Below are 10,819 nucleotides of genomic sequence, written 5' to 3' on the forward strand. Positions count from 1 at the left end.
TTCTCCAGAAAAATTGTAATTTTTCAACGTTTGTTTATTTGTATAAACAAAATCACTCATGATTTCGAATTATTGCATATCGATTCTTATTCTTGTATAACTGATACAAAAAAAAGTTCGAAAATTGAGTGAAAGCTATCCCAGTTACTCAGAAAAGATAGCATTCCACGATGCCACTGTGCTACAAAGGATTAAACAAAAAACAAATATAAATATTGCAGTTGTAGAAAATATTTCCCTCGAAGCTAGGAAGAAAGTTCAAGTCTCTATCTTCCCATTCGTTGGAAATGCATTCAATTTTTCTTCTCTCAGGGTCTCTCCTAATAACCCCCTTTTTTCGCCCACTTTACAACAGATTTGAGCCTTTAGACTCTCTCTCCTATCAAGAATCAAGAAAATTCTTTTTCCCCTTCCTACATCTAAATTAATGTGGCCAAAAGCAGAATTTTCCCTCCCGCATCGCTAATAACAGAATATTCCGCTTTGGTGCCAGATCTCCACCGATCTCATGATCCCATGGCAAATCCCAAGCTAGCGCAAATATGTATTCACCCTTCATCCTCATTCGCCTTCTCCACTCCTTCTCTCTTTCTTCTTCTTCTTCTCTATCTCCTTCTTCTGCACTCCTTTTCGGAAGAAAGCATCCAGCCGATAGGACTGCATCCCACGAAAAAACTCCTTCCGTCTAATGTGGAATGAATTGTCTAATATTGTCTTAACTTACGCCCCCTCCCACATTTACATTGTAATCCTTTTCCTTTTTCTCTCCCCTCACTTTCATCTCTCTCCCTGCTACTAAACACTTTCGATGTTTTAGTTATTTTAAAAAATAAGAATATAAATATAGATAGAAAGATAATAAATAAGAAACATCAAATGCTTTCTATAATCTCATGCTTGCTTGTGAGGAAAAATCCCACAAATACAAAATATTTGGTCTGAATACGATATTATGTTTTCAAGAAAGGTAGAAGGATATTTCAGTGGATATTTCTGGAATCGCTTAGGACTACTGTTTACGATCTCTGTTTATGTAGGAGTAGAAATAAAAGTATATGTTCGCGTATTAAAGTGAGAGTTAGATTGATGCGTGAATCTCGTCCCTTCTCCTCTGATCATCCTACCTCCTATCGGCCCGAATGGCTTGGCGAGATAGCGAGCTCACCCCGCGCTGAATAAATGGCATGGATACATGGATTCATGTTGGATGCAGCGATGGCTGTGTGTTCGTCTGATGAGTGGGAAGTTGACTGGAGGTCACGGTATCTGTTTCTTTGTATCTGTTCCGTCTTATGTGTCCTGAAGGTTCTTACTGGAGATTTCGATTATATATAGAAAGAGATTTCAGCTATACATATATATAATTATGTATTTCCTTTTATAGTTAAAACATCCAAACGTTCAAACGGAAAATCAAATATGAGTCCGATAATTCACAATATGGAACGTGTTAAAAAGTGTGCGCGAAAGAAATATTTCTAACTAAATTTTCTATGAAATAAGTTATTTACTGTTAAATAATACAGAGATTACAAAACTTTCAATGGATTTATTTTCTACATTGTTTGCAAAATCATTATTGCGTCGATAATTCGCTGCAATTCGCCTTCATTATTGACTAATTTTTCCTCGTTATTCTTTTGAACATCAAGAGGCACCTTTACATTATAATCAGGTATTGCTAAATCCTGTTTCAATTTTTGTATAATTTCGATTAATTGGCTTTTTTTCTTTTGTAATTTTTCCAATTCTTTTTTTGAGTCAATCAAACCCTGTGAAATACATATTTATTATATTACATATTTATTATATACATATTTATTATATTCATATAATAAATATACATTCACACGCAAAAAAACGACTCTTTTTGCTTCAATGTTGAATAATTCGGTGAAAAAAAATCATACAGAGGTTTATAAAAAAGCAAATTAAATGTAAAGATTCATTCTTTCGAAAGCTGTAAACCCCATTTGTGCGTAATTTTTAATTGGCGTTGTGGAACTTCGTAAATTTTATAAAAAGTTTTGAGAATTTGTGCATCTTCATTTATGTTCGTGTAACTTTATGAAATATTAGTAGTACCGTTTTTTGAAGTACCAGTTGAAAAATAGAGATTTCAAGCTTTAAAATGCTTTTTTAAAAATTTCGATACAATAATTTTTCACTGAGTTATTGCTATTTGAAAATATTAAAAATTTGTGAAAAAAATAGTGGCCAGGTTTTTTTGCGTGCGAGTGTAATATATGATTATATATAATAATAATAATTAAGGTATACAGGATGTAACTAAAATAAGATAACTAAAATAAGATAACTAAAATAATAATAACTTCAGGGCTGCCCATACTTTGAGCTGTATCTCAGTAACAGTGAATTTGCAGATATATGTTCATATGAATTTTTTTTCATGTTTTGGTGTGAGAAGCCTGAAGTTCGTTACTTTATTTTAGTTACACTCTGTATATATGTATATTACGTGATGTGTTAATTACCTGTAGTAGTAGATGTACTTGAATCTTATTAGTTACAGTAATAATAGCACAGCCTACTGGTGGTTTTTGCATACTAAGAGCAGAGTACGCAAGAGTTTCTATGAGTAATTTATATCGAATAATTTTCTCCTTTAATGCTGGATTACTACACGTGATATACGCTTCGGTTTTCGTTTTATTAGGTAAATTATAAGTCGCGCGAGCAGATCGAATATTCTTAATTATTTTTTGCGCAAAATCAATGTCCTTTTCAATTTCTTGATTTCTCCAACAACACTGAAATATATCAGACATATTACGGTATTATGATATTTTAATTGCATGTTTTATTATATACGTTATAAAATATATACGTTATATAATTATTCACCTTAACAACATCCGGATATGGACTTACACATATACTTGGATATATTAACTTTTTACGAGGTAAACGTTGATACAATTCTTCGGTTATAAACGGCATAAATGGGCTCAATAAACGCAATCCTACGTCCAGTGTTATAAATAATACTTTTTGAGTTGCTAACTTAGCGGCGTTGTCTTCGCTTTGGAAAATTGTTTTAAGATATTCCTAGACACGCAAATTGTTATAATAAATTATTATAACAAATTTTTTTCCTTATATCATAACGAATCATATTAAAAATATTTACCAGATAAATATCACACAGATCGTATAACCATAAATTGTAACAGGTAGTAGTAGCTAATGCAAAGTCATACTGTTTAATTGCTTCGTCGCAAGTTGCGGCAGCGTAACTAACACGCGATAACATCCATAAATCTACATTTGTCTCATTCCCAGTCAGCTATAAGAAACATATATTAATATATAATACATAAACATAATTATGAACAAAAAAATCAAAATTTTTGCAACCTCTTTCTAAATAAAAGCCTCTTTCTATATAAAATTATTTATATATTAAATATATACGACGTTACCTCAAATGTATCATCATTATTGATTTGATTCTGATTAATGTATGCAAATTTCGGCATTATTTTATTTTGTTCCGCACGAAATACAGCCTTTTCTTCGTCTGTAAATGTCGCGATATGATTATACCAACGTTTAATGTGTAGATGCCTTGCGAAATCAATGTTCAATTCTTTCAATGATTGATAAACCGATAGGTCAAGTTGCGAAGGTGTATAACCATCAAGATACGAATAATCAGCCAGGTAATTATTTAACGCCTTCTGCACGCACGATTCGTTCAAAGTCCACTGGTACCACTTGTCATTTCCCATTACGTCAATACAATTATTATTCAATTTCTAGTATAAAATAATTCATAATTATATATATTTAATACTTTATAAGCAGAACATGGGTGATTTCACAATATAAAAATTTACCCTATCATTTGCGTTGTATTTAAATTCAAGATAAACAAGTGCAAATTTTGTAGCGTTCCATATTTTATTGCAGAAAAATCTGTATCCTTGTACACGAAGTATATCAAGATTTATATCTCGTCCTTGGGTAGTGTAAGCACAAAGCGCGAATCGCAGAGCATCCGTTCCACATTCAGGAATACCTTGCGGATAATCACGCTTTTGACATTCTCGAGCTTGTTCTAGTTCTTTTGGATCCAAGTTCGAATCTAACAATTGTTTTTGAAGATCCTAAAAAAAGAAATTTGTTTATTTAGAAATATTACGGAATATACGTTGCTGACCAAAGTTTGAGATCAAATATAAAATTTATACTAAGTATAAAATTTAAAAATATTTCAGTGAAATAAAAGTAACTTAAAAGTTCATGTCTTACTAATTTTTATTTGAAAGTAAATTAGACATTATATTTATAATTAATATCGGTTGCGTTCAGCAGAGAAAATTAATCAGTGATTCTTTATATGATTGGTTCTTGTTTTTAGTTCTTCGCTAAATCTAAGGGGAATACTAGGTGATGGAGTCGCGGATTTTTATGCGTTTTTTAGGCTGTTCTTGAGCGAAAAAAAAATGATGTGTCCGGCCGTTTCAGCCATTAGCTCATAGTTTCGAAGAAATCGATTTTTTAAGTAATTATTGTAATAATTTGAAAAACATATTGTATAAATGAAAATATCAATATCTTTATAAATTTAATTTTAATTTAATGTTATTATTTTTAATTACTTTTTTGATTGTAATGAAATTTCATAAAATTAGATATTAGTATTACAGATAATTAAACACTTTATGGAATATTTATTATTATCATCGTTATCGCCAGGATGACTATTTTAAAGTGAAAAAATGTCTAATATCCTTTAGTACTTTTAGAAAAATATTTTTTATAGAACTTTCAAAAATATTTATATTATTTTTTTATTTCATTAAAAAATAATAAAAATGTATTATATATTTATATAAATTGTAATATATCAGATTGGTTTTATTACATGTACAAATTAATTTGGTATCTTTACATTTCATGACTTATTATAGCTCCATTTTAAAACAGTTTCCTATCATTTTGTAGTTTGTAAATGTGTACCACTAATTCTCAAATATTTGTTGTGTATTTTGTGTCTGTATGTTGGTGAAGCAAACAATATAACTTCACAATAGTACACACGATGGCGGTCGATGAGCAATTGAGGCACTGCATTCTTTTCGCATTTCAATTTTTTAAAAATGCTGTTGAAGCGGAAATGATTTGCACCGCTCTGAATAAAGATGCTGTAAAAAGTAATACCAAAGATTTCGTAATGGAGATTTTGATCTTTCGGATCGACAACATCCGGGTTAACCACAAAAATTCGACGACGAGGAACTCAAACAACTATTGACTGAAAACTTCTCAAACTCAATAGGAACTTTACATTACAGATATACCTCAGAGTTACCAACAATGCATCGTCTACATCAACTCGGTCAATTGAGGATAGGTGGGTTCTGCATAACCTGAGTCTGGAAAACAAGGAGCGAAGATTCGATATGGCAATGTCTTTGCTGACCTGATTTAAAACAATTTCTGTACAAAATCATTATTGATGAGAAATGGGTGTTATGCAATCCTAAACGTAGAAAATCGTGAGTAAATCCCAACGAACTGTTGACATCAACTCTAAAAGCCTAACATCCTTGCAAAAAAAGTTTGCTGAGTATCTGGTAGGATATGAAGGGTATAGTGCATTACGAGTTACTGAATTCTGGCCAGACTGTTACTGCGAAGTACTATCAACAACAATTTATCTGTTTGAACGATGCATTGGAGCAAAACAAGTCTTCTACTGATAGTGGAAACAGACAAGTGATTTTGCAGCATGATAATGTTTGACTATATATGCAAAAGGGACTAGGATGTTATTGGGCTAGGAAGTTCTCCCTCATACGACTCATTCATCAGATCTCGTCCCATCGGTTATTACCTATTTCAATCGCTTCAACATCACCTGAATGATGAGCACTTTAAGGCTCTGAGTATTCACTCCAGCCATATTGAATCGTGACGTCATAAGCAAGAAATTGTCATAAGCGACACATTGATTTTTTTTGCATGCTGTTTGTAAGTAAAGAAAATTTGAATGAAATAAAATGATGAGATCGCTTTAAAACACGTGTAAAAATGAAAACTTATCCCTTGACAGTCAGTAAGTAGTCGTAAAAGGCACGTAAAGTGCGTTCGTGTTTATTCAATGCGCATGAGCCTATTTTCACTTCACGATCCTTTTTCGATTCTTTACTGACCAGCTCAGAGGAGCTGGAGAGTTTTCGTCCATTTTAGTATTTTAAAGCGATCTTATCATTTCGTTTCATCCAAATTCTCTTTATTTATAAATGGTATGCAAAAAAAATCAATGTGTCATTTCTCGCTTATGACGTCACGATTTAATATGGCTAAAGTGACTACTCAAGAGCCTTAAAATAATTAAGGTCCGAAAAAGCATCGATGACTTTATCGAGTCAAAACCACCAAGTTTCTTCCGCGAGGACATTCATCAGTTGCCCAAAAGATGGTATAGTCATTGAAAACAATGGAGATTATTTTGAATATTAAATGTGTACTCTTTGTATAAATAACTTTGAATTTTATAAAAAAAAAAGCACCGAATTAATTTGTACATCTAATATTTTATGTAATAGACAGTTTTAATTATACATATATACAAAATTCCATTTAAAAAAATTCAAAGTGATCAATCTTGCCTTGATCTCGACAACGCTATCCAAAGTCAAACCAATAGAATCATCTTATGTGCTCTTCGAAGCCAAAAAATTTTTGTCCAAATATTTTTCGATTTAACACATTGTTCCTGAGATATTTGAATGGATTAAAACAGAACAACCTTTATATAATGATCACAAACTTTTGGTCGAGAGTAGATAAAAAATATCAAATTATATATTCATATATTCACTTCTAAAGATATTCCTTTAATCACATCCATAGGATCTATTACATTTCCCAAGGATTTACTCATTTTTCTTCCATGCGCATCTCTCACCATCGCATGCAAATATACTTCCCTATAAGAGAAAAATATTTTATGTGAAATGTATATTCCAAAATATATATTTCATTTCTTTATGCATAAAAGTAAGGATATTGAATGCATTTATAATACACATACTTAAAAGGCAACTGTCCTAATAATTTTTGGCCCATAAAGACCATCCTAGCAACCCAAAAAAAGAGTATATCATGGCCAGTTTCTAACAGTGTAGTCGGATAAAATGCTTTGAGCTCAGGGGTCTGAAAAATACATTTGATTTTAGAAGTTGTTTTTTATTTTTAATTTCATAAATTTAATAATTTTGTTTCTCAATTTACTGTATTTTTTATGACATACATACTTTATCTGGCCAGCCAAAAATGGAAAATGGAAAAAGAGCAGAAGAGAACCAAGTGTCTAATACATCGGAATCTTGCTCCGCAATAATATCGTTCATATTAACATTTAATTTCTTAGCCGCTTTCTCTCTAGCCTCAGCCTCAGAATGCGCACTTACCCAATATTCATCTATCTATATAAAACCATTTTTTACTCGTTATGTACGAAATCTGCTTAAAAATCATTCTGCGCAAAAAAAATCATATTTTCTGAAAATTACCTTTTTTATGTTCTCATAAGAATTGATAAATTTAATTGCATAAGCAGGAATTCGATGGCCCCACCAGAGCTGACGCGAAATACACCAGTCTCTAATACCGTCCATCCAGATATACCAAGTTTTCTTAAATTGTTCTGGAATTATTTTCAGAGCACCCGTGTTTACCGCTTCCCTAGCTTGTGCAGCCATTTCGTCGCACTTAACATACCTAAATACGAAAAGAAATTAAATAAATTTCTTTAAAAAAAGCTTAACAAATATAGTGCACATTGGATTCGTTTACCATTGTGGTTTTATGAGAGGTTCAACGACATCTTTCGATCGACTACATATAGGTATTACCATTGGATTATCCTTTACATCGATTAACAGATTTCTTTTTGTCATCTCTTTAATGATAGCCACTCTGGCTTCAAATCTTTTCATTCCCTATATAATTAACAAATCTATTATACAGTCTCATAATTCATTCGACAAAGCTCGTAGAGCGGACTAAATTGAGACGGAAAGTCAGCTACCATTTTACGATTTTCATAATAATTAACTAAAGTAGGTTGGACAGATGTATTTGGTTAATCTTTAGAGATTAACATTTCGTTAACTATTGCGAAAATTGTAAAATGGTAGAGGACTTTTTGTCTCAGTTTAATCCGTTCTATCTGTCTACGAGCTCTGTCGGATGAATTACGGTTGTAGGACAGAGTCTTCGAGATCATTATAAAATTCATATGAAATCTCTATGCATAATCCGACAATTGCATATGCAATCATGAGAAATCATTGTATAATATTAAATAAAATCGTATATTTTACCAAATTACTTCATATATAGTGAAAAAAATTATTTGTAATCAGATGTAATTATGTAATCTATGGGATAATATTTCAACTAGTGGTTGTTCCCTCGATGTAAGATGTCCCAAAAAGATATCTGAATATCTCGGAAAATATAAGTTTTACAGAAAAGTGTTTCAGACAAAAGTTGTAAGATTCAAAAAGATCTATATAGTAATCTTATTAGTTTGATCTTGGCGTCACCAAAGTCAGGTCAAGTTGATTTTTTTTAAATGGAACATCCTACTTTTGATTGAAAATCTAACAGGTAATGTCAAGAGCTTTCTAAAACACTATAATAAAGTTATTTTTTATTGAGCACTTTTCGAATTATAAGGCTCGAAAGTTACAGTACCGCCGGCATTAGCATTATGCAAGATGACCAACTAACGGCTAAAACTTCTTGAATGTTGTTCAAGATCATGTCCTGGAATAACATTTGTCAAGATCAAGGCCATTGGAGATTATTTTTCTTATTTTTATTTTTATACTAAAAATTTATTTTTATGTAAAAATGAAAATAAGACGTACAACTTCCAATGGCTTTGATAAATGATATCCAAGCATGATCCTGAATATTGGGAGTACAAATTAGTTTGGTCCATTTCCCTAAGATGGCTCCAGCTGTTGTGAATGGTTCATAATGACAGCTGATATTAACGGTTTCAGAGAGGTTAAACATCTGCTAATATTCAGTTTATATCGCTTTGAGTTTCATACAAAAACCTTGATTTTTACTGTGTTTGAAAATTTCGTCGAATTTTGTATTAATCAAGCAGTATTTGCGGGAGGTTTTGATTTTTTGCTTTAATTGGAAGAAAAGTGCGGCTGAAGCCCATCGAATGCTTGTCGAAATTTTATGGTGATATTGCTCCAACTGATAAATCATGTAGGGAATGGTTTTGACGTTTCAAGGATGGAGATTTCAGCATTGAAGACAAGCCTCGCTCTGGACAGCCAAAAAAATTCGAAGACAAAGAATTAGAGGCATTACTCGAAGATCAGAGTCAAACGCAAGAGGAGCTTCATTGAATCATTGAATCATTGGGGGTAACTCAACAAGCCGTTTCTGTACGATTGAGAGCCATGGGAATGATTCAAAAACAAGGAAATTGGATGCCTTATGAATTGAAACCGAGAGACGTTGAAAGGTGATTTTTCACTTGCGAATAGCTCAAAGACAGAGAAAAGGTTTTTTGCATCGGATTGTGACTGGAGATGAAAAGTGGATATTCTACGACAACCTCAAGAAGAAAAAATACTACGCTAAGCCCGATCAATCGTTGCCATTAACCTCAACATCAACACTACGGCCGAACATTCATGGTTCGAAGATCTCATGCTCTGTATCTGATGGGACCAAAAGAGTCTTGTTTACTATGAGCTGTTGAAATATGGCGATTCCATTACGGGCGATTGGTATCGGCTACAATTGATTCGTTTGAGTCGTGCATTGCGAGAAAAACGGAATACGAACAAAGACATGATAAAGTTATTCTTCTTCATGACAACGCTCGGCCTCATGTCGCTAAAGTCGTAAAAAAATATTTGGAAACGCTTTGGAAATGGGATGTTTTATCGCATCCGCCGTATTCTCCGGACATTGCTCCTTCTGATTACTGATTGTTCCGAATGCAGCAAGTCACCGATTCACTTTTTTCGCAGAAATCGAAAATTGATTCCAAAATTGGATCGCCTCCAAAGACGAGTCATTTTTTCGAGATGGAATTCGAAAATTGCTTGAGAGATGAGAAAAAGTAGTAGGCAATGATGGACAATACTTTAATTGATCTATTCATTCATTTTGTTTTTGAAATAAATGCATTTTTGAACGGACCGACGAATTTGTACCCCCAATAACTTTCAAAAGATTTTAGTCACCGATCGGACACCTTGCATAATGCTAATTCTGGTTTCAAGCATCGTAACTCAAAAAATAAAAAATATTTTTTATATTTTTTATATGTTGGAAAGCTGTACCAGTTATTACATTCTGGAATCAAAAATAAGGTATTTATTTTAAAAAGTCGATGTGATCTTGATCTGACTTTGGCGACGCCAAGGTCAAACTGATAAGATCAGTAACTAGATCTTTTTGAACTCTAATTTTTGAAATATTTTTCTGTAAAACTATGTTTTCTGAGATATTCAGATGTCCTGATCTTTTTGGGACACTCTGTAAATATTTATTTCGTTCATAAAATCTCGAAAAAGTTCTCTATATCATATTTATATATTTAAAAGTGTGTGTGTGTGTGTGTGTGTGTGTGTGTGTGTGTGTGTGTGTGTGTGTGTGTGTGTGTGTGTGTGTGTGTGTGTAGTAGTACGTACGTACTTACTACTACTACTACTAATATTACTTCTTACTATACTACTAAATAAATTAGTTAGTAGTAGTAAGTACGTAACGTTAAGTTCGTCCTTACCTTACCTTAACC

The 10,819-nt window shown here is 32.4% G+C and overlaps 1 protein-coding gene across 1 annotated transcript in view; it reads right to left on the reverse strand.

Annotated features, from left to right (window-relative positions):
• Nucleotides 1-1,556: 1,556 nt before the first annotated feature.
• Nucleotides 1,557-10,819, reverse strand: part of LOC105627588 (valine--tRNA ligase) — a 23,608-nt gene continuing 14,345 nt past the window's right edge. The window contains exons 8-18 of the mRNA XM_012208903.1: nt 7,831-7,976; nt 7,548-7,755; nt 7,290-7,460; nt 7,067-7,188; nt 6,854-6,962; nt 3,861-4,130; nt 3,444-3,779; nt 3,152-3,307; nt 2,866-3,069; nt 2,496-2,771; nt 1,557-1,772 (exon numbers count right to left, since the gene is read on the reverse strand). Of these exons, the coding sequence (XP_012064293.1) occupies nt 1,557-1,772; nt 2,496-2,771; nt 2,866-3,069; nt 3,152-3,307; nt 3,444-3,779; nt 3,861-4,130; nt 6,854-6,962; nt 7,067-7,188; nt 7,290-7,460; nt 7,548-7,755; nt 7,831-7,976 (2,214 nt within the window). The remainder of the gene's footprint in view (nt 1,773-2,495; nt 2,772-2,865; nt 3,070-3,151; nt 3,308-3,443; nt 3,780-3,860; nt 4,131-6,853; nt 6,963-7,066; nt 7,189-7,289; nt 7,461-7,547; nt 7,756-7,830; nt 7,977-10,819) is intronic.

The sequence above is a fragment of the Atta cephalotes genome (genome assembly GCF_000143395.1).
Source record: "Atta cephalotes unplaced genomic scaffold scaffold00001, whole genome shotgun sequence".
Taxonomy (NCBI): Eukaryota; Metazoa; Arthropoda; class Insecta; order Hymenoptera; family Formicidae; genus Atta; species Atta cephalotes.